Source organism: Cyanistes caeruleus, chromosome 12, assembly GCF_971803275.1.
Source record: "Cyanistes caeruleus chromosome 12, bCyaCae1.hap1.1, whole genome shotgun sequence".
Taxonomy (NCBI): Eukaryota; Metazoa; Chordata; class Aves; order Passeriformes; family Paridae; genus Cyanistes; species Cyanistes caeruleus.
This window is the reverse complement of record NC_141712.1, coordinates 19,275,798-19,299,769: the sequence shown is the minus strand read 5'-3', so window position 1 is coordinate 19,299,769 and position 23,972 is coordinate 19,275,798. Positions and strand designations below refer to the sequence as shown.

General features: G+C 47.6%; 1 protein-coding gene across 17 annotated transcripts; it reads right to left on the bottom strand.

The window, feature by feature from the left end:
- Positions 1 to 106: 106 nt before the first annotated feature.
- Positions 107 to 23,855, bottom strand: MTHFSD (methenyltetrahydrofolate synthetase domain containing). 17 transcript variants are annotated; one of them, XR_015275264.1, is made up of 11 exons: positions 23,448 to 23,855; positions 22,793 to 22,906; positions 22,039 to 22,152; positions 20,261 to 20,351; positions 19,391 to 19,503; positions 19,053 to 19,178; positions 11,217 to 11,507; positions 9,555 to 9,690; positions 8,517 to 8,604; positions 5,545 to 7,549; positions 3,007 to 5,480 (listed from the first exon to the last, which is right to left on the bottom strand). XR_015275264.1 is itself a non-coding variant. In XM_086847220.1 (9 exons), the coding sequence occupies exons 1-8, from the start codon at positions 23,640 to 23,642 to the stop codon at positions 9,589 to 9,591; spliced, it is 1,146 nt and encodes a 381-aa protein (XP_086703346.1). In that variant the 5' UTR covers positions 23,643 to 23,855; the 3' UTR covers positions 107 to 399; positions 9,555 to 9,588. The 17 variants fall into 17 exon arrangements, 15 of the variants coding, with proteins under 15 accessions (XP_086703346.1, XP_086703336.1, XP_086703339.1 ...); XR_015275265.1 differs by lacking the exon at positions 22,793 to 22,906 and adding an exon at positions 22,949 to 23,062 and having other exon boundaries at positions 4,401 to 7,549; positions 23,448 to 23,623; XM_086847220.1 differs by lacking the exons at positions 3,007 to 5,480; positions 5,545 to 7,549; positions 8,517 to 8,604 and adding an exon at positions 107 to 399.
- Positions 23,856 to 23,972: the final 117 nt, after the last annotated feature.

Sequence of the window (23,972 nt, the reverse complement as noted above, 5' to 3'; positions counted from 1 at the left end):
TTTTAGGCTTTTTTCACCTTCGAGGAGTCCTGGTTGCCAATTTCCCTGCTGGGAAATATTTCGATTTGAGGATATTGAAACGCAGAAGGAGGAAAAACAGCGGTGCTTTTTCTTTTTAGCTTTTTATTATTAGGATTATTCCGTTTTTTCCTAAGGCAAAAGGCGCCGTTTGACAGCTCTTTGCCTCTCCCTCGAATTCCAGGCGTGAGGCTGCCGGGATGGAGCCCGCGGTTCCTTTTTTTCCTCCTCCTCCTCCATCCCGGGAATTTTCCGGCTCCTTTTTTTTCCTCTTCCTCCATCCCGGGAATTTTCCGGTTCCTTTTTTTCCTCTTCCTCCATCCCGGGAATTTTCTGATCCGCGCATCCCTGCGGCATCTTTGGCAGGGAACTTCCCGCTGGCTTTTCCCCGTGTGAAAAAAGAAACAAAAATTCATAAAATGGAAGGAAATTAACCCAAATTAACCCAAATTATTAAGAATTAATAAACAGGAATGAAAAATTATGCAGAGCAACTGCACCATCTCTATCGTGCGTGGGGCAGTGATAAATCTGCATTTAAATATCGGTATTTTCCTGTGAAATTTGGGGGGATTTGGGCTAATTCAGGATCCCCCAGTATCCAGGATTTTTTGCTTTAATTCGTGGGCCAATCTGTCTCCATCAATATCAAATATCAATGTCCATAAAAAAGAGATGCAGGCGAATTAATCTGATTACGTGGTTGTGGATTTCTGCCTTTAGAGAGGGAAATGGAATCACTGCACACTAATTAGCCCAGCTCTGTGGAATCAGATTAATTAAAAGCCAAGCGTGCTGTAACAAGAAGGGACAAATTTGTAATATTATTGTATTTAAAGAAAGGCTTTATTAGAGTTGGGGGAGGCCTTTTCAGAGTGGGGTTTTTTATTGTTGTTTTGTGGGGTTTTTTTGAAGAGCACTGTTGGGTTTTGGTCTTTTTTTAAAAAACATTATTAATGTTTTGAGTTTTTTTTTTTAAATCTCTGTTTAGATCTCTTTAAACCATCAGCAATCTACCTGCAGCATTATTGGTTTTCCTTGTTTTTATGCTTTTCTGGGCTGATCTTTCCCACATCCCTGCCCATCCCTGCTGGAGTCGAGCACATTGTCTCCATCCTTTCAGGTACAAGCTGCAAACAGAGGGGTTTTTGCTCCTGAAGCAAATTATCTGTACTAGGTGTGGCTGAGATAATGGTCCAGGGTTAGGAGTTCATCTCCTTGAAATCCCACTGTCCCTCCCCAGGTTTGTTTTCATCCTTTTGGATTGATTTTGGCTCTTCCTTGGCATTTGGTGCTGCTGGAGGCTGGGAAGGGCAGGCAGCTCCTTGTGAGGCTCGGGCACAGCTCGCAGGGGTTCCGTATCTGCTCCCCAGCAAAGCCTGATGTGATTCATTCTTCTCCCTCCCGTGGCTTTCCAAACCTGGAAAAACAGAGCCGCTGCATTCCGTGGACGCCACATATTCCTCAAGCCAGTGAGCGCAGTCTAAACAGGAGCTCTCCATCCCGGAGCCCTCCAGCAGCCAGGAGAGGCCGAAACCCCCCGGCTCCTGCCCCCAGCTCTCCATCTGCAAAAGCCCAACAGGATTTTTCCCAGTGTTTTTAGTCCCAGGGGCCGGTAAATCCTGAGATGCTGTCCCAGCTTTGTGCTTTTCCAGGAATGGTTGGGCTCTGAGAGGAGGTGAGGAGGGATAAACTTGCCCAGAAATACTGTGGGAGCCCTGGGAGAGGGGCGAGGCAGGGCTTGCTCAGAAATGTGGGATTTGCTGCCGGAAAGGCTCAGCTGTGGCTCAGCTCAGCATCAGCGAGCTGCTCCCTGCTCCTCATCCCTCACATCCCAATCCTTAGGGAATACAACTCATTTTCTTTTGGGGTTTTGGCGTTTCTACTTCAGGAAACAGCTTCTCATTGCTGATGCCCTGCACAGGCCCAGGGATTTTCTACAGGGATGAAATTGCCCAGGAGTTTTTAACGGGGATGAGATTCTGGAGCGTGAAGAGAAACAGGGCCTGGTGTCTCCAGCCAGGTTGTCCCCGCTGGATCAGGGGACATTGGTGTCCCCAGGCTTTGTGCAGGGATTCTGGTGGCAAAGAGCTTCCCCCTGCTCATCCAGGATGTTTCCCTCATCCTCACCAGGCCACCATGGAGCTGGAGCTGTGCCCTGTGCCCTGCCCATGTCCCCAGGGTGCTCACGAGGGACACTCAGCCCCATGTGGGGACAGAGCTGGAGGGAGTGCGGGATAGCGCAGGGATCCCAAAGAAACCCTGGAAGAGGGGATGTGGGGCTGGGTCCCCTGTGGGGGGGACACATTTTTGGAAGAGTCCCTTGGGATGATCTGCAGCGTTTTTTGGGAAGCAGCATCGGGGTGGGGATGCTGGTGAGGAGTCTCTCAGGGATCTGGGGTGGCTGGAGGATCCTGGGGGTTTGGAGGGTCCGGGGGCACTGGATGATCCCAGAGGATTGGAGCATCCTGTGGGAGAATTGGAGAGATTCCACGGGACTGAGGGATCCTGGAGGCTTTTGGACAATCCTCTGTGGGTTTGAGGGATCCTTGGGGGTTTGGAATCTCAGAGGGATTTGGATGATCCTGGTGGGTTGGGATGATCCCGGAGAATTAGGATGATTCCAGGGATGTTGGATGACCCCAGAGGATTGGGATGATCCTGGTGGGATTGGGATGATCCCGAGGATTGGGATGATCCCGGAGGCTTGGGATGACCCCAAGGGCTGGGATGACCCCAAGGACTGGGATGATCCCGAGGATTGGGATGACCCCAAGGACTGGGATGACCCCAAGGACTGGGATGATCCCGGGGGTCGGGGGGCGGTGCCGTTCCCTTGCCGGCAGCGCCACCTGGCGGTGCCGAGCAGGGAACGCCGGCCCGCGGCTTTCCCAAAATTTGGTTTCAAACCCGTCCAGTCAGGGCCGGTTTGGAGCCTTTTCTCCACCAGGTGGATGCTAAAAGCTTGTTTTTCTCCTTTATTAATTATTTTTTAAAAATCTCTTTCAAAATGTATTTATTTTGTGTTTTATTTTCCCCTTCTGGCATCTGTGAGGGGGCACATCCCTTTATCCCATCTTCACACCAGCTCCAACTCCTTCATGGAGCACTTCTGGATCAAACTTTTTCCATGCCCAGTGGGACAGATGGGAATACCTGGAAAAGCATGGAGTAATCCATGGATACAGGCACCTGACACAGGATGTTCTCAGATGGGGTTGATTATCCACATTTGCAGAAAACCTTGGAGAATCAACTGGTGGGAACAACGTCCAGAACATTAAACGGGTATTTGGAATCCCAGGGGATGAGTTTGGCACCAGGTTCTTATCAGATATAAAGGCTGAGATCCATAAGAATCAGTGGGTGTCTGATTTCTCACTCAAAACAAAAAAACTGGGATCTCAGGGGATCCAAACAACAGCTCTTGTCACTTTTGGAAGGGGATTTTGATTTCTGCAATGCTTTTGGGAGGCCACACCTGAACATCTGTTCCTTTTCCAAGCATAACTCCTGCCTGATGCTCTGCAGGAAAAGGCAGTGCTGGGATGCTCCTGGATTTATCCCTGCCAAGGAATCTTTGCCACAAGGAGTCATCCTCAGGGATCAAACAGGGGGATGAAAGGAGGTGCCCCCACTGCCAGCAGCAGCTCTGAAGCTGGAAGCTGGTGTTATTCCTAGAAATCCTCAGACTGGCTCCACGAGCGAGGAAAGGCATGGGGCTCCCTTGTTTTCTTAAGTAACTTTCCCTGTCAGAAGCCAGTAAGGAATTAAAACCAGAATATTAATATCAGTGGTTGGACTGGATAATCCCAGGGGGTCTTTTCCAATCAAAATGATCCTGTGGGTTTATTATTGATAAAAGACAACAGAAGGAATAAATCTTACTGAGCTTCTGGCTCAATGTCTGAATTCCCATTATCACAGGGTGCCCAGAGCTGTGGCTGTCCCTGGAACCCTGGCAGTGCCCAAGGCCAGGTTGGACAGGGCTTGGAGCAGCCTGGGACAGCGGGAGGTGTCCCTGCCATGGCTGGGGTGGCACTGGATGAGCTTTGAGGTCTCTTCCAACCCAAACCATTCCATGAGAAGTTGCTCTGATTCATCCAACTTCTGATAAACATTCAAACTCCAGTCGTGAACTAAACTTTTGCAGGGGAGCTGCAGATCCTTTGGAAAAATTCGCTGAGGGAGTCGCTGTGCCATCGACACGGATTTCCTTTCCTCAGACACTTCTCCAGCTCATCTCAGAGATCCCCAGGATGTCAGGAACGAGCACCAGAGAGCAAATGGCAATGCTAGAGGTGAAACCACCTCGGTTTAATCATGGAAAGGGATGTGGGGACACTGGCAGTGCCACTTGGCTTCAGCAGGGAGAACACGAGCCTGAGCACAGACCTTCCTTTATTTAAAGCAGCAGGACTCCAAACCCCTGGAATGGCACAGAAAGTGCAGCTCTGTGGCTCAGCTTCAGGCTAATTACTGCAAAAATAAGCAAACACACCTGGGAAAGCAGGATGACATGGCCTGGAAAGTTCTGCAGGGACTTTGGGGTACCAGGAGTTCATTTGGAGCAGAATTTGCTGCAGCAGTTGTGTGGGGGTGAAGAAAAGTCACTGCAGGGCAGCAGCTCCAGGCATTGCCTCCTCCAGAGGGATGGAAATGCCAGAGCCTGAGCAGTGCAGGTGCCTGGAAACACTCGGAAAACACGAGATCCCTCTGGAAAAACACAAGCATGACTCTTGTCTGAACAATTATTCACTCTGAAGTCTGAAGGAGTGGTAGCCATGGATATGTTAATGCTTAGAAATGTGGCAGCTTTCACCACATGAATGTTTCCCTTCTTCTCCTGGCCTTTTTTTGATCCCATCTAACTGCCCCATGTGTTTGCTTTATTCTTTAAGGAAAGGTAAACCTGGTTTGGCTCCAAGTGTGGGATGGGTGGGTGATAACACATTTGTGTGACATGGAGAGTCATGGGCAGGTGGCACATTTGGTGAAAAATTTCTGTCTGCTTCATGTCTTGTCTCCCAGAGCAGGAGCTGCTGTTTGTCCCTGGCAGGTGCTGGAAAATTCTGGAGCAGCAGGACCAGTGGGATTGAAGGCTCCAAGTATCCCCTGGGACACAAAATCCCCTTTGGGAACACCAGTTCTGTCACACAGAAAAGCCCAATAAAGGCTTGGTTGGGATTTTTTGAGAGCTTTTTCTGAGTTCTTGGCCTCTCCTCCTGTTGTTTTCCAAAGGGGTGGGAATCACCAGTTGCCTCCAGTCCATCAGGAGCCATCTCTGAGTTCCCATCTGTAAAATGTGGATGCTTCTGAGGCAAAATTCTGGGAGAAAATTCTCCTTCATGCCCTTATCTCCCAGAGCAGGAGCTGTGGTTTGTCCCTGGCAGGTGCTGGGTACCTTGATGGAAAGTTCTGGAGCAGCAGGACCAGTGGGATTAAAGGCTTCCAGAGCCACCCTGATGCTCCAGGTATCAAAATGCCCCTTAGGAACATCAGTTCTGTCACACAGAAAAGCCCAACAGGGGCTTGGTTGGGATTTTTTGAGAGCTTTTTCTGAGTTCTTGGCCTCGTCCTCCTGTTGTTTTCCAAAGGGGTGGGAATCACCAGTTGCCTCCAGTCTATCAGGAGCCATCTCTGAGTTCCCATCTGTAAAATGTGGATGTTCCTGGGGCCGCAGCAGAGATGGACCAGAGATAGACCCACATCCTGAACTCATTTCTCCCAGGCACTTCAGTGGGATGCCCAGCCCAGAACAATGGCAGGATACACGACCCTAAACATTTCTGCAGGGCTTTGAAAGATGAAAAGCAGGGACTTTGCTACCTATGTCAGAGGAGGGGCAGGAAAACGTTCCATGATGTTTATAGCAGCCATCACGGACATTACACATGGAAAGATGGGAAATGCTGCCCTTTTCTGGGAGGGAGATAATCTTTAAGAGATGGCAACCAGGAAATCAAAGCATTTGGTACACAACAGCCTCCCAAGCAGGGGGGTTTGCCCGAGGAACGTGGCCACAGCCACAGATGTTTCCTCCAGAGCCAGAAGTGCTGTGAGGGGCTGTTCCTTCAGAGGAACCGGAATGAGAGAAATCCCTGCACACGCTCTTCCTCCCCCTCCTCACCCCTGTGCAGAAAAAACCCAGCCCCAGTGCTGGATTTTTCAATGGAAACATTCCCCTAAAAGCTGTTTGTTTCTCCCTTTGGAGCAGGAGAAGATGATGAAATAAAAAAGCATACACAAAAAAAAAAAAAGCATGACTTGAAGAGAGTGTTTAACCATCCCTTTCCTGATTTTTTTTTTAATTGGGATAATGGGATAAAACCTCTGTCCTTCCAGGCTGCGTGTTGGGAGGGGATCAGGGAGATGCTGGAGGGCTGGATGTGGACCTGGATGTGAGATCCAGGAAAAAGCCTTGATGGGGAGGGATTTTTTTTTCTCCCCTTTTTCTTTCCCTGGAAACAAACAGTCTCTGACTCTTGTAACTCAGAGCCTACCCAGCAACCCAGCTTGTTTACTGTTGTCTTTGGTGGCTTGAAGCTGTGTGGCCTTGTCCCTGTTCCAGGAAATGCATGGACATGGCTGGCTGAGGGAAAACCCTCACGCCTGTGCAGTTTTGGGGGTGGCACGGAGCCACCTCGCCCTCATTGTTAGCAGATTCCAGTGTTGCCTCACTGCTCTGAGCCACACACCATGCTGGCACTGATGGCCTCCAACAAAAAAACCCCTCCAAAGTCACCCTGTTCTCCATCTTGGAGCTGGTGGAGGCTCCACTCATCCCATGCTGGTTTCCCTCTGCGTTTCTTCCACAAGTGAGGGTAGGGAGAAAGGGAGAATGGTCCTGGGGAGGTCACATCCCTCATGGAACACCTTGGTGGTCACCGCTGATCCCAAACCCTCCCGGCTCCAGGGGTTCACTCCAGACCAGCATCTTCCCCCACTGAACCCCCAAAAAGAGGGGAGAGCAGCAACAACAGCTCAACAACAGCCATCTCAAATGTTTGGGCCATGAAAGGAGCTGGAAAGAATGTGCCTGACCACATGACAGGCGAGGACATCGGGCTGTGCAGAGAATAGAGAGCCCTCAGTCTGAATTATTGGGAACAAAGTTGGCTCAGGAAAACGTTTCCCATTGTACTGCTGAGCGTTTCTTCTCATCACACAGCTCTGCTGGGGCTGCTGCTGCACCCAAGGCTGTGCTAAGGATCACTTCACTTCCTATTAAAGGCAGAGTAGAGATCTATCAGCAGCATTTCAGACTTTTCTGCAGCATCCAGGCACTGCTTTGCTACTGTTGATGATTTTCTGATGAGTCTTGAGCAGTAAAACTGGGCCAGGATCCACCTGAGATGAGGCACATTTTGTATCTTTGTGCACAGGTCACAGCCACAGCAGGTACAGAATGAGGAATAAACACCTGAGAAGTATTCTGCTCTTTAAAGGCTCTTTAAACTCAGTCAGAGAATGTCTCAGGGTATGGATTTTATGGTTACATTGTTGGTATCTTGCACAGCCTTGGTCTGGGCTGAAATAAAACATAAGCAGGCTTCAATTCCTCGAGATTTCTTATGAGATCAGAACCCAAGGATTCAATAAAATCTGCTGCATTTCAGAGTTTTGTGGACTTATAGAAACCCCTCCTGACTTTGCTCTAAGGGATGCCTTCCTGAGCATGCAGAGAGCCTGGAACAATAGCTCTGACAGAGGCAGACTGCCCCATTCACTTTTTCTACACAATCTGTTTCCTTTAGGGTCAACCCACAAGAGAAAATCCACATCATACAGCTGGAGACACCAGAAGGCTGTGCAGGGCTGTGCTTTGGCCACTCTTGTGTTTAATCATTTTAATTTAATTCAACAGCAGTTTGGCAGCTGGCACTGAAATGTCTTTTAGTTGGAGAGCAGCAGCACCAGGAGCTCCATCTCTGCCCCTGTTTCCCTGACTCTCCAAGGTAGATCTGCACTGATTTCAGAGAAGGATTTACTGACTGAGATGGCAGCACCTGAAAGACCTTGACTTTTATTAGTTACCTGCATCAAAACTACAAGGATCACTGCAGCATTTTTCCAGTCCATTCAAAATGCTAATAAACTTAAGATTACAGTAATTATTATTCTTCCTAACTACAATTCATAGAATCTTGAAAGTTGAAAAAGAGCTCCAGGATTGTCAAATCAAATCTGTGACCCATCCCCACCTTGTCACCAGCCCAGAGCACTGAGTGCCACGTCCAGCCCATCCCTGGACACCTCCACCACCTCCCTGGGCAGCCCCTTCCAATTCCCGACCACCCTCTCCATGAAGAAATTCCTCCTGATTTCCAACCTGTTGGATAACCCCAGTTAGCATCTCCTCATGGCATGGTTTGGAGTTTAACTCTCAGCTGGGAAAGCAACAGGATATTGGGTAAATGCAGTGAAATGTGGCTTGGAAATACATGACAGAAAAAAGTGACAGGCTGGAAAGAGCCAAGATTTTGGACACTGCTCACCTGTGGGCTCCACCCAGAACCACAACTGCAAACAGAAAAACATCCAGATGTTTGTCCAAACAAATCTGGGCCCTGGTTACAGGCTGGGCTGACAGGAAAGCAAGCAAAGTTACCACATTTACAGAACACATAAAACAGATCTGCACTGAAACTTCAGATGGGAAGAAAGGAAAGAAGGTAGAGGATGTGATTCCTACAAATGTGACCAGAAAAGGGTGGTTCCATCTGAAATGCTACAGGGGAAGTTTGAGATGCTGGAAGTTTTCGTTGGCAGAGTCACTGGCTTCTAACTGCTAAGGTCACCTGGACATCTTCAGCAGAGCAAGAAATATCCCAGAGTCAAAAGGAACAGCAAATGATCCCATTACTCAATTTGCCATCATTTGGAAGGGACAGGCAGGGATGGATAATTATTTTTTTGCTTTTCTTTCCTCTGCTTTGGAAGCTGATGATGCAGTGAGTGTGTTTGGGTAGTAACATAACCCTGACTCTCAGCCTTGAATGCACAAGCCCTGAAATGAGACCCACAGGGTTGTGCAGTGCTTGTCTGGATTTGGAGTGATACTGGAAATCATTTGGAGCTGTACAAAGAATGGAATGGAACTACTGATTTTTTCCAGATCCTTTGTTGACCTTACAAGAAGTTCACAGAATGACAGAATGGTTTGGGTTGGAAGGGATTTGAAAGATCATCTTGTTCCAACCCCTGTGCTGTGAACAAGGCCACTTTCCACCATCCCAGGCTGCTCCAAGCCCAAACCTGGCCTTGGGCACTTCCAGGGATCCAGGGGCAGCCACAGCTCCTCTGGGCACCTGTGCCAGGGCCTCCCCACCCTCACAGGGGAGAATTTCTCCCCAGTATCCCATTCAACCCTAGTCTCTGACAGTTTGAGCCCATTCCCCCTTGTCCTGTCACTCCAGGCCCTTGTCCAATGTCCCTTTCCATCGGGAGGAGGAGTCACTTCCATTTGGAAAGCCGCAGTGAGCTCACCCCTAATCCCTCCTTCCTCCAGGCTGAACAATCCCAATTCTCTCTACCTTTCCTCCCAGCAGAGCTGCTCCATCCCTCTGCTCATCCTGGTGTCTCCTCTGGACTCTGTCCAACAGCTCCATGTCCTTCCTGTGCTGGGATCCCAGGGCTGGATGCAGCTCCAAAGCTTTCCTGAGCCCTTCCCTACAGAGCCACATGACAACGATGAGAACTTTTTATTTAATACTGAATAAATGGCTGACCCTCGAGGCATAATAATCTATTTAAAATATACTTAACAGTATTCCCTGGCTAAGAAAAAAAGTTTCCAACTCTTACTTAAAAAAAAAATAAAAATCCATTTAGATGCTTACTTTGACTACGTGCCCAGCATCACTGGCAAAAGTGCTTCTGTTTAGAAAGGATGGCTGGGCCAAAGTTCAACTTGTTTTTCAGGAATAGGAAACCCAAGGGGGAAAAAAAAAAGGTAATAAGAGGCATAGCAGATAAATCATTATTGGCATTACACTGGAAGGGAATGTTCATGTCCAGGACAGTGCCTGGGAGCACTTTCACCTGGAGAAGTTGTGTGGTGCTGTCTCACCCTCCTCACTGATGATGTAGAACAGCATCAGGGATAGTGACAAAGGCACAAAGGCTTTGCTACAATCTCCAGCAAATTCCCAAAGAATTCCATGCCAGACTAAGTGTGCCTGCTTTTCATTATCATCATCATCATCATCATCATCATCATAATAATAGTAATAATATTTCACAGAGGCAAATGAATCACATCTCAGTGATCCCAGCAGCTATTTCATAATTATCTGATCCATCAGAAAGGCAATTTTGGGGAAAAGCTGAGAAAACTGGGATTTGTTTTCCTCTGAAATAAGAAATATAAGGTTTACCAAGGGGTGATATAGCAAAGAGCTGAGAAAAGGGTTCCCATTTTTCTCACCTGATGTTACCAGCTCTTAGCAGAGCTAGAATTAAACCAGTGCTTCCACTCTTCAAGGCACAAAAAGGACAATCCCTTTCTCCCTGGCCATTTTTATGAAAAATAAACTTAAAACTTCCAACAGGCAAAGCCCATTTTTAGCAAACAGAATTGTTATCCTTAGGACAGATTTCCTGCTGCTGGCTTTTAACCTCACAGGTTAAAAAGGGCAGGTCCAACCTTAAATGACTGACTGGAACCACCTTGCTGCAGGTGCCAAGGGGAAGGGCTTTAAGCCAGGCTTAACAAAAACACCAAACAACACCAAAACCAGAGTGTGAGCACTTTGTGGGCATTTTTTTATAGAGAAATATTTTATAGAGAAATAGGTCTCTCTCACCTGTGGGGACAAACCTTTGCATGTCCAAGTGCAGGAGTGAAGAGAGTTTGTGCAGAAATTTGGTTTAGTTAAACCTGAGGCTTAATAAAAACCTTAAAACTTCAGGTTGGCTTCTCACAAAACAATGAAAACACCTTTTATTTTGATTTTTTTTCTCCTCCATAATCATTTGTGACTATGGATTTCTCCTTGCCCTCTGTTCCTCTGGCTCTTGGCCAGCTCCACTCTCAGAGCATTGCCCCCAAGGCTCAGGCCTTGCAAGGAGGACACAGCTCTGTCTGCAGCTCCTTGATCCCTGTAATCCAGGAAAGCCCTGTGCTGTGCTCCCTGCCAGTTCACCCGAACAGGAACCACCCGCAATTCCCTCAGGGCGCTTTTCAGCTCGCTCACCCTCAGGCTGCCAGGCAAGTTCCCCACGTACACAGTGCTAATTGTGTCAGATCCCTCTAATTTGGGATTCACAGGATCACTTTCCACACGGGGTTGTCCCACTGGAGCTGAGCCTGGAGCAGCCCGTGGTTGGGTATTTGCAGCCATCACCTTCTTGTTTGAAATTGCTGCTCTGTTGGTGTTTGCCAAGGCTGGATGTTCATCTTGGAGGGTGACATCCTTGCCAGCCTGCTTCTCCCTGGATCGAAGAGTCCTTAGGATGGGGATTTTTCCGAGCATCTCAGAGCTGACCTAAAAAGGAGGAAGATGGATATAATTATTAGAAATGGATTTCTTGCCTTCCAGAAAAAGATGATGAGCATCAGGGCTCGTTTGTGCCATAAAAAGAGAGGAACCTTTATTATCCTGCTGCCACGCACAGTGCCAGAGCATTCCAAATGTTCCTAATTGCTGGCCTGATTGGGAAGTCTCTCCCAAAATACACACTGCAGGACAAAAATAAACATTAGTGACTCTTGAAGCACAACGTGGATCCAGCAGGCAAATCCCAACCCAAGTCAGGACTATTCCAATTTGACATTTATTTATCTGAGTGCTTTCAGATCTGTGTTCTCCTTCTTCTGCCTCTGTGTTTGCTTTGACCAAGGGCCTGTGCTCCTGCCCTGGCAGAATCTATCCCAATCCATCAGACACTTCCACTCTGCAGAGCTCCTGGTGCTCTTTTCCCCCAGAACAGGATATCCCGTGGGCTGGGTCACACAATGGTGGAAGCTGCAGCGGGAGCGTGCCTTGGAGCAGGGTTCCTATGGATGTGGGCCCAGCTGGAGGCACATCCCCTGCTTGGGGCACATCCCCTCTGTGCCATCCGACCTCCCACACCACCCACAGCTCCTCAGATCCCACACGGATCTGCCAAGCTGCAGAAGGGAACAGAAGTGCTCGGACACTGCACTTCACACTGTGAGTCTGTTATTCCTTCCATCCATCCATCCATCCATGCCCCGTTCCCAAAGAGCTTTTCTGTGAGGGCTCTTCCTCTCCACAGCTGAACCCCATCCATGTGAGGCATGAGATGCCCCAGGCTGCACTCAGGCACTGGCAGGAAATGCAGTGGTTCCCCAGCTAATGTGGTCGAGCTCTTGGCTTGCACACTGCGCTTGGAAGGAGAAGGAATTCCTGCTTGGCTGCTGGACAAGTCCAACATCCATCAACACCAGATCCAATGCTGAAATTTAGGGAGCAAAACAGAGCGTGGGGAAGCAATGTCTGAGCTAGCAGAGACCCAGGCTAGTAGCCCAGAATGTCAGCAGGCCACTCTAGCAGGGCAGCACCCTCAGCAGGCTGGACTGGAGCAGCAGCAGTAAATCCCAGCCAGGACATGCCTGCAGATCTCCCAGCCCAGACCTCACTCATCCCAGAGCCTCTGGATTCCTGCTCCTACAGTTACAGTCACAGCCAGCCTGGATCTGCACAACATCAAGCTCAGCTCTCTGGGGACAGGAGCCCAGCTCTGAAGTGACTCGAGGAAAAGCCAAGCCAGGGTGGGGGCAATGTCAGGATGAGGTGACAGGAAAGTCACTCAACAGAATTCTCTTCATGCTTCATCTTCTGAAGAGCGAACAAGCCGGTTTTATTTCAGGCTGGAACTCTGCTAGTTCTGCTAACACAACATCAAACAGCAAGGACTTGCTCCAGGAGCCTCCACACTCAGAAAGGTGCAGAACATTTTCAGATTTTACAGAGTTCTTACTCTGTGGATTCTGGGGCTGATTTGTTTTTCTCAGCCAAGAACTCCAAATGCAGCATTTGACAGCAAACTCCTCTTCCCTGAGTGATACAACATCAAACCAAGGGCTGAAGGACCTCACTTTGTTTGTCCTGGCCAACAATTAAGAAGACTTGTTGTCCTCTGTCAAATTTCGAAGTGAAATGTAAGCTCTGTGCTAATTAAACCAAACAGGAAAAGCATTTTTCTGTTCTCATGCAACCAACCACTCCTGCGCCCAAAGTACAACCTCAACCTCTTCCCAAGAACAGCTCCTTTCATCCTGGAATTAAACTCAGTTGCCAGGGCACGCTTGGGTGTTTGATTAGAAAGGGAAATGCTACCAAGGGCAAACCCTCAGGGCTTTGGAGATTAGGGCAATCAGAGATGGGCACAGAGAGGATAAACTCCAATTCCCAGGCTTTCAAGGACAATCCAAGGGCAGGATTTAGATATCCAGGGAACAGCACAACCCCTAAGAGACTTCCACAAGGCATCTTCTCCCTCTAGGCAGATTTTGGCATCAGACTGCAGCTCTTGGAGCAACTGTTTCAGGCTCCTGGCAACTTCAGGATGATATAGGAACAACAGCATTTATGTTTTAGGAGGAATTTCTGCACAGAAAGACAGAATTAGACATTTGAATTACTGCCCAGGGAGGCGGTGGAGTCCTCATCCCTGGAGGTGTTTAAGGAAAGACAGAACATAGCACTCAGTAGTCTGGTCTGGGATCAGTCACAGGTTGGGTTTGATGATTTTGGAAGTTTTTTTTTTCCCATCTCAATGATTCTGGATTTCTGTGAGGGCTACGAACCATTTTCTTTAAAGTTCTGATCAAACACCACCATGAAGTGATTCTGTCATTCCCCTAAAATCCAGCCCTGTGCAGTCACAACAGCAAAATACCTTCACATCACCAAAGCAACAAAGGCAGCTGACTTAGGGCTTGTATTTTTTTGTATTAGCAAAGATTTGTAAAAAACATTAGACAAGTTCTGACACAGTCAGCTGACACCTTCCTTTCACAAGAGGATTCACCTTAAGGACTTTTTTCTCTGGGGTCAAGGAGAACATCTCAGCTGGGTCAAACCTTCTAAACCCTTCCCCATTTTCTCCCACTTTTATGCCACAGAAAGGCAAAAACTCAATTTGGGGTTTCGATTCAACAAACAAATCCACTGGGGTTTTGGGGGTGAGAACTAAAAGGGCAAAGGGGACAGTGGGTGGCAGGGGAAAGGAAAAAGCTTGTTCTGCTCTGTTGCAAAAGAGCAAACAAAAGAACCCTGTGGTAGTACAATGTGTTGCTAATTACAATCTTGCAAAAAGTTCCTTTTGTCCTGTGAGCCGTGGAGGATTGCAAGGATTTATTTCCATGTGGAGAGAGGCCAAAGATATTCCTCCTCTCTTTCAAACAAGCTGCACACTTCTGGGTGCTGTGCTGGCTGCTCAGTCCTCCCTAGCCTTGCTCTCCCCTGTCCCTACCTACTGCTTTAGGCTAAGCCAGAATTTAAGGGACATTGCAGCCCAGGGCTGGTTGATGCAGCTATGGGAACACAGCAAACCCAGCACTGAAAGCTTCCCCCATCCCTCTAAAGTCAAGGCCAAGCCATTTAGTGATGTTTTTAAACTTTGGATTGAGTGATTTAGCTTTGGTAGTGAAACCAAAGCCGAAGGAGCTTCCCATTATCCCTTGACCACCAATTCCCAGGCCAGTTCCACACTTGAGCCCTCTGGGGCTGGCCAACAGAAATGCTCATGGGTCTGTGCCATAAACTCTGAAGTGATTTGGGTTAAAAATAACTCCACCAAAGGCAATTAATCATTTAATAATCCTGCCTACACCCTGCCATGGCTGGGAGAGCCTTGGGGAAAGAGGACAGCAGGCTGGATAAATTCTTCTGGCACACAATTACTGGGAAAGGAGCTGAGGAGGGAAATGTGGCCCCTTTCTGACAGAAACCTGAGGAAAAAACAGTCCTGGATGCTGAGTGCCAACACACATCTCCCCACACTTTAACCACAGCATCCATTGCTATGACACCTGGTTTGATCCCAAACCGTGGTGGCAGACGGACTCCTGCACCATCCCTGCTGGAACACCAGGGCTCTCCTCACCCTCTGCTCCCACACAACTCTCATCGGAGCCACTTTCAATATTTTGCTGAGGGGAATGAAGGATGTATTTGTCCTCTGTCAGAGTGAGTAATGCTGACCCCTGAGCCAGCCCAGGCCAAGGCAAACAGCACTGAGATTTCCCTGGAAGCACTGCAATCCTGGAGTGAGGCAGACAGGGAAGGGCAGATTGGATTAGAGGCTGTCCTTATCCTGTCATTTCATTCTGCCTCCCACAGCTCCTCATCTCACTGACACTGGAACATGTGGATCTTGGGAGACTCCACCTGCAATCCCATGCTCAGCTCTGGTGATCCCAGCGCCAGAAAAACATGGAATGTTGGATCAAGTCCAGAAGAGGCCATGAAGTTGGTAGGAGGACTGAGACACCTCCCCTGTGGGGACAGGCTGAGAAAGTTGGAGCTGTTCTGCCTGGAGCCATCCCAGCACCTTCCAGGATGGGAATGGGCAACAAGGAAGCTGGAGAGGTACTGTTCATCAGAATAAGGGGAATGGAAGAGGGGAAGATTTAGTTTAGGTTTAGAGAAGGAATTATTCCCTGTGAGGGTGGGCAGGCCCTGGCACAGGTGCCCAGAGCAGCTGGGGCTGCCCCTGGATCCCTGGAAGTGCCCAAGGCCAGGCTGGATGGGGCTTGGAGCAGCCTGGGATGGTGGAGGGTGGGCAGGAGCTTGGAATAAGATTCTGTTTAAAATCCCTTCCAAGCCAAACCATTCCATGATTTTAAGATGGAGACTGATGCTGCTGCTCTGGCAGGCTGCAAACGCCACCAAACATCTCCAGTGCTACAGATCCACCAGCCCTTACAAACAGGTGGGCAAAAGGTGTTGGCAAGGTTCATCTCTGCCCATCCTCAGAGGGCTCTGACCCCAGATTGTTCAACACCTCTGGGACAAACCCCACTTTTCATGCTGTGTCCTCGTTTCCAGGAGCTCTGAGCAAACAGGGATTTGAGGCCCAGACAAGGCCGGGACAGCAAGGCCAGCACAGTTGAACATTTTATCATTCATTTGCACAAAATGTCCAAATATGTGCACACAATCCAAGGACATATTTCTGGGAGCTGGCAGCCCGTGGAGCCTGCTGGTGTCCCTCAGGAGAACCTTATGCAACCCACACTTGGAATCCATCCGTGGCAGCTGCATTCCGGGGACTCTGCAGCGAGGCTCAGCTTTGCAAAGGTGTTGAGATGTGTGACCACGTGTGGAAGCATTCCCTGCTCCCAAAAAACACACCAAAACAAAGCCTTGGCCACACTGACTGCAATTTCCTTCTGCTGAAGGATTTTCCAGCATTTTTTTTTTGAGCTTTCCTTTCCAAATATTCTATCACAGAATCAAATCAAAGCAGTTTGTTGTCAGAGGGTTTCCATCTCTGCCACTGGGATTCCCTCCACAGTTCATTTCATTTCAGGAAAATTCTTTTCCTACTGCTATAAAATTCTCAGCAAAAGAATTATTTCAAAACCAGAAGGAAATTCCTGCTAAAATATAGTGATTTTTCCACCAACTACTCTCATTTCCCTCTTCATGAACCCAAATATTTTAATTTGTCTGTACAGTTTCAATTCAAAATAAACACAGCACAAATAACTTGATAATTGGGACAAATATAATAGCCAGTGTCCCAGATAAAGATCACAGTTACCCACAGAAAATATTAAACGAGAAAGCAAGTAGCTTCATGAATTTAGAGTTCCCAGAAACAATGGGGTGGGTTTTCAATGCAGATGAAGCCAAATAATTCTCCACTGGCATCCAAATAAAGTTTTCCAGAGTGCTCAGCTCTCAGCAGCTCTTGCTGCCCTCCAGTAACTCAAATTGATGTCCCAAAACTCTGACCTCAGAGGCACAAAACTTCCACAAACACCTCTCAGCACTGTGGATTTAGAAGTGTTTCTAGAGTGCTGGATAATGATTCTTTGGTATTGATGATATTGTGGCTCTTGCACTTCCTTGAAAGTCTTTAAGCAGCACAGAACACACAAGAGCACTCCAGGAAAATGCAGCAGCTCCTTCAGCATGGAAATGGAGCCCTGGATTTGACTGCTGGGTGAGCACCTCCTTCCCTCTGGAAGAGTGTGCACTACTGGCAGCATGTCCTTACAACAATCCTTAGCTCTAATCCCATATTTGCAAACACCTGGATTTCAAACTCCTGGCCTGATCCAGCCCTGTTCAACCAAGGATCAACTTTTTTTTTACAGTGTACTTTCCACCTCACACGTCCTCACAATGAAGTTAAGCTACCTGCTGTTGAAAAAACCCCATGTTTACAAGTGGATGATTTATTTACTCACTGCCTCTTGGTTCATTTAGTTTTGCTCTGAAGAACAGGAATGCACCAGCAAAGCCAGGATTTGAAGGAGAAAAGGAGGGGGAGAAAATGATGGAGAAGTAGCCAGGAAAATCCAGAGGACAAACACTTAAATAGCCCCTATCAAATGTTGGCTTTTTCACCCCCTGGTGATTAACCAGACCTCCCACCTCCAAACCCCTCTGTGCAAGAGCTCAACATCCAGGTACCACCACAGGCACAAACAAAATAAATGTCACTCATTTCCCTGGGGAATAATGGTAATTTCTTCTTCATATAGACACTACACTTTGTTCTGGTCCCAAAAAGACAGAAAAGTGGTGATTATCCCTGCTCTGGCTGGTCTTCTCCAATTTTCCTGTTTAATCCACACAGCTCCAAACACAGCTTGAGGTGTTAAATCAACACTCAGATATTCAAATGAAGGGTCAATCTGTGCTCCATTCACAGTGAAAGCTGCAGAAAATTCAATTTCTGCTAAAGGCACAGAAAAAGAAATAAAGAAGTGTCAGCAAGGCCACTTACTGAGAAGTCTGACACCAAGGCAGACAAACTGATCAAAAGTATGTTGGCAAGATGGATGGAGCACGAGGGGTATGCCTTCAACACAATTACATTCAATAAGATCCTAAAAAAAAAAATTACAATTCAAAAATAATTCAGTGGAAAAAATGCACTAGGACAGACAGAGCTGTTATTTATTTATTTATAACCTCAAATCCTCAACCACAGGCAGGGTAAAATGCTCTCCCACCATTGCAGTAAAAATAGTCCTGGCTAGAATTTGTTTGTTGTAGATACATTACCTAAAGAAATTTAACTCTTTTTGCTGGTTGGCAAATTTTAACAAACGATTTTTCATTTCCCTGGGAGTATTCCCTTAAAATTCCTCAGTTTCTGTGGGTGCACAATTCCTCATTTCAGCATTCCTGCTGCACACACTCATGCAGGATTGTGTCTGCTCTCTAACTGGATGATTTTAGAAATGAAAATCCAATGACAAAAAGTTTTCCCAGTAGGAACCTCCAGTAAAACAATTCACTCAAGGCTTTTCTGAAACTATTTGGGAAGCTGAGGAAGTTTCTGACACTGGGAAGGGGGAAAAGGCCAAATCCATAATAGAGGAACTACCAATAAATAAAGATTCATGTTGAAAGTCACTGTTCTTCCACCTGAAAACGAGCTCCAGCCACAAATTTATCCCTGCAAAGTGAATCCACTACAGAAACAGGAATGCAACACCAGCAGGTTATGTTTTCCTTTCACAATCAACACAGATTCTACCCACCAGTTCCAACCCCCTGGGACACTTCCCACTATCTCAGATTGCTCCAAGCCCATCCAGCCTGGCCTTGGACACTTCCAGGGATGGGGCTGCCAGCTCTTGATAATCCAGCAACCTCAGATTTGAAATATCTCTCCTCCTCACCATTACCCCTTAAACCCCACTGTACACAGATGCTGTTTTGTTTCACCTGACAAACACATTTGCTCTTTTACAAAGTATTTCTAATAAAAAAAATTGTTTATATATAAAAATTAGGGGTTTATCAGCAGGTTATTGGTACTGGTAAGCCACCAGCAGCAAAGCTCTAAGATTTAACTTGAATTGAGATTGAACTTGCCTTGTGCCACATTATTCCCTGAGGTTTTGGTCGTTTGCAATTAGTCTGGATAGTCCTTGTTGGAGTGAGGATGTAATCCACAGTTAAATCATGATCATCCAGGATCTCCTCTGCTATGTCAAGCACCTACAAAGCAGAGATTTGCTTAAGTAGCTAAAAAACAAATTCCCTAAAACTGTGCCCCATTCCTGATGTCTTGTCACATGAAAATCCATCCAAGACAATGGGAATAAAGATGCCAAACCAGCATCATTCCACGTCTCCTCTCCAGAGAGAGCAGGAAGTGCCCCAGAGCTCCCTCCCCACTGGAGAGGGGATATTTGAACATCTGAGCTCACCTGGCAGTCGTGCACGATGGTAACCACAGGTGTGTCCTCCTGCACTGCACCCATGGACACCATCATTGCATATTCCATGTCTGCATAACCTTCCCCTTTGCCAATTCTCCAGCCTAAAGCACAGAAAAGAGGAAAAAAAACAACAACCAAACAGCAGAGTGGAAAACTGTTAAAATTGTGTCATTAACCGGGCAGTCTGCAAGTTGTAACTCTGGAAAAAATCAGATCAGCATCTCTCACAGAGCACAATTTCCTTGAAATCAGCACTGAAATGAAGTAAAAAATCAGTTTCAATGATTCCTAAGAGATCCCAGAAGCTTCCCATTCAGAATAAACAAATTTAATGCAGTTAACACAGCAGTTTATTTAGCAATTGTATTTAGAATCTTCTACTCATGTCCAACACAGGTTAATGTGGGTAAAGAGGAGTCTGGGTCACGTACAAAAACTGTGTTATTTTAGGCAAGGGATAAAGTCAGTGGAAAATTTTTCAGCACCAGCAGATTTCCAAAATACGAGAAAACGCAAAATCTGATCCCCAAATAGGTACTGAATCAGCAGGTCTGACACATGTCCTTTCACACAGCCTGTGTGAGCAGAGATCTCTGAGCAGGGAGCCTGCTTGAGTTCCTTTAAAACACAAATAATTGCTTGCCTCAAGAGTTTTCCTGAGGGCCAAAACATCTCTGCTGTGTGCCCACTGCATCCTGGAGGCATTGCTGCTTCCTGCTGGCACTGAGAGCAGGGATTTGTCACACACAGAGGCAGAACTCAAGACAAACTCAGCTCCAAGGATAAATCTGTCTCTGCCACATAGTGTGGCCCCCCTGACACTGGATTGGGACCTTCCTGCTGCAAGTTTTTCCTTACCTTTTTCAGAGACAGCCACTGATCCCACCACAACCAAATCCACTTGTGCTTTCCCATCCAGCCCCACAGGCACGCTGTAATCTTTTACACCCTGCAGGAAAAAACAGCGTTTGAGGTTTGCAGAGTGCACAATCTTCCAAGCACCGAGGCAGAAATCCAGGATATTTTGATAAATCCAAGTAACTCCCCACGTTTCCAAGTGTCTCTTCCATGTTTAGCCAAGCTGTACATGTCTGGGAAGTTATCCCCCAGGGAATCCTAGAATAGATTCCCTACTACAGTGACAAGAATTTTGGCACACTGCAAGGAGAGTTGAGGGAGGTGGGCACTTTTAGAAGCAAGGTTATTTATTTAGGATCAAAACCTGATATTTTGAAACACTTTTTTGGAAATCTGTTCCTAAAAATGAGGGCAAGTGACACTTCCTATTTACACTTCCCTACTCTACTAAAAACTTGAGGAATACCAGAGCACTACAAATGCTTCAATTAATTCTGAAATACAAATCACAAAGCTAATTTAGACACAGACAGCTACAGCACAAAGAAATCTGAAGTTACACAAAGTAACACAATTATTTTTTCTTCCCCTCTGTCCCTGTTCAGCTCCACCCGTTCCTCTTCAATCTGTTCTCATTTTAACAAAAATTCTGTCCAGACTGCAGAAATTAAAGATTTTGTTTATTTGGGTTTTTAAATATCGGAGGTTTAGAACTATTAAAAATATATCTCGTGATTCAATCACTACCAATATATTTGTACAGCACACTGCAAATGCTCCTCACACCAGCTCAACTTGGTGCTAACTATAAACTAACAGAAAATCACAATAAAGAGCCAAACATTTTCTGTGCAGAGCACAAACACCAAGAATTCAGTAATTTGTGGCTGACTATCAGCACTAATGCCCATCAGGCACTTCCCAGCAGAGTGGTGAGGATTGTTTGCACAGTGCTTTGTAAATACAAACTGCCAACAGCATTTTTTCATTTGTGGGCTGGGGGGAAAACCAGAAACGGGGTGGTAAGAGCCCAGATCAGACAGCAGGCCAAGAGAAAGGTCTCTTTCAAAAGTGCTCTTCAACCCTGAACAGCTTAATTAGTTAATGACTCCAATAGAAGTTCCAACAAAGAAAGTCACTAATTACCAGCCATTTACAACCTCAGTTGTTTATGGCGTTGCTGAAGAACTTTATTGCCTTTAGCAGGAGATAAAGGTGGAAATAAATCCATATAGTAACCTCTTCATGCTGTAGCAGTTGGGTTTTCACGGCAAATAAAGATGGATATAAAACGTGCCAGGGTTTTCTGGCCAAAGCCTTCAGCTGTGGAGTGAGATTGTAACACGAGAGGGCAGCAAGAGACCGCGCTGCAAAACCAAACCTCACCACGTGCCTGCGCCTCACTGCGTGCAAATGCCACAATTCACGGGTCTGTGGATGCTGTATTCTTAAAAAAAACCTCCTCTTCCCTATCTGGTAACACTTAAGAGCACTAAAATATTCCCCAGAGGGTTCTGCAGCTTAAAACTGCAGAATGTAATAGCCTGAAGAAAAATCTAACTCACCTCAAGTCGCCCATAATTTTCCAAAAAACACTGAGAAATATCAATACCATCCTACTAAGGCTAAATTTTCTCCTGACTTCAATCCTGTCGATGGCAGTTGTGTGCACAAACCCAGGAATAACATCCTAACAGGAAGACATTTCAGGTTTTCCAGCTGGTCCATCCTAACCCCACACTGTCCCACAAGTTAATTCAGCCCTCCCTCATTCCCACCTGAGACGTGGCACATCTTCTCAGGATCTCCTTGGTTGCACCTGGAGGGGGAACAATCCTATTGAACAGCCCGGTCCTCAGACGTGGTGTGGGAACCAGCAAAGTCTTCCTTGCCTGGGGAACCACATGAAAAGGTTCATTTTACACTGAAGAACTATTTTTACTGTCACACAGCAAAAGCTACACGGCCAAATATTTAATCTCTTATGTTGTAGCTAGTGTTGTTAATTCTGTAGTGGTTGTAAGATTAATTTCCTCCAAATACATGAAAATTCCATTGAAAGGTTTATTGAAGAAATAAAAGGTAATACATTTGAAAATATTTGAAAATATTTGAGGACACACCTTTAAAGATATCCCATCCTTTAAAGCTATGTCTCTAAATGGCTTTATAAGATATACTAGTTTCAAACTGACAAAGGGCAGGGTTAGATTGGGTACTAGGGAGAAATTCCTCCATGTGAGGGTGGGGAGGCCCTGGCACAGGTGCCCAGAGAAGCTGTGGCTGCCCCTGGATCCCTGGAAGTGTCCAGGGCTTGGAACACCCTGGGACAGTGGAAGGTAGGAGGCTGGAACTGAATTATATTTCAAATCCTTTCCAACCTAAACCATTCCACGATACCTGTTGGCTCAAGGTCCAGCAGTGAGCTGCACATCAGCACTGCTGAAGATGCAGTGCCAGGTGTTGCTGAGGTGCTGCCAGGCTCTGCTGTCCCCTCCCAGCCCCTCCTCAAGGCTGCCAAGGCGCTGTTACCTGCAGAGCCGCCAGCCGGGCACCTTCCAGAGGTTTGTCAGGATCCACCTTCACCTCCCGTGCTCTGCTGAACGCATCCAGCTCCCTGAGAGAGCAGCAGGCCTGGAGAGAGCCCTGAGACAGGGAAGGAGCCAAGAGGAGAACATTTTCACTTACTTCCAGCGTTAGGAAGCGGGCATTCCTCTGGGGAGCATCGGGGTTTATTTTAACTGTACAGGCAGCCTGGAACTCCTGCAAGCCCAGAAGCCTCGTGGCAGCATGGGAGGCGCCCTGTTTGCATAAAATATCAGCGGATCAGAGAGCTCACAGCTGAGATGGGCAATTTAGAACCTTTCACCCTCTAGAGAGGCTGATCTCCGCACATTTTTAATTGAGGGGCTGGTAATTTCCTGTTAATCCCTGGAAACATCCACGGCCAGGGCTTGAAGCGATAGTGGAAGGTGTCCCTGCTGAATGAGCTTTACGTTCCCCTCCAATTCAAACCGGTCTGTGTCTCACCGACAGGGCGGCTTTGTTTTCTCTCCTTCGAGGGCTGCTGGGGGTGACAGGGGGGGACTGGGGGCCCATCCCGGCCCGGGCTGCAGAGCGGGCAGGCCCCGAGGCGAGGGAAGGAAGGAGCAGCAGGAGGCGGCCCAGCGCCGGCAGCCGCCGGTACCTTGAAGTTGGGGATGCGGCCGCGCACGGGCCGCGGGAATTCGGCCAGACCGGAGGTCTCCAGGTGCTCCCACACCTTCTCCCGGATGTCCCACTTGGAGGAGGGCCCTGAGGGGAGCGCCCGGCCCGGCGCCGCCATCGCCGTGACGTCACCGCCATCACCGCCCTCACCCGCCCGTTGTGACGTCACTGCCATCCCCTCTGCACTGCCGCTCTCCGCCGCGCCGTGACGTCACCGCCGCCCCGCCCATCACTCGCTCCTCAACCCTGACGTCACAACCACGCCTCGTCACGCCCCTGATTGTGACGTCACTATCACACTACCCCGCCCCTTTATTAAAATCAGCCCGGAGGGGCGTGGCATCTGAATAGGACACACCCTCTCCGGCGCGCGCACGGCGGCTACGGCGGCGCTGAGGGCTCAAAACGCCTCGAAGGCAAAGTTGAGGGAGCAGGGTGAAGGACTGTCGCTCAGGGCCCGATTTATTTCTGGAATTAAACATAAAAAAGGCCGTGCTGGCGTATT

Bases quoted from the DNA above. Each gene is read 5' to 3' on its own strand.
- MTHFSD (XM_086847209.1), bottom strand. From the start codon at position 23,642: ATGGCAGTGACGTCACAACGGGCGGGTGAGGGCGGTGATGGCGGTGAC. The intron at 19,504-20,260 runs GTAAGGAAAAAC...TCTGTGCTTTAG, and splicing joins AGTGGCTGTCTCTGAAAAAG to GCTGGAGAATTGGCAAAGGG. The intron at 19,179-19,390 runs GTGAGCTCAGAT...TCTGCTTTGTAG, and splicing joins CCATCGTGCACGACTGCCAG to GTGCTTGACATAGCAGAGGA.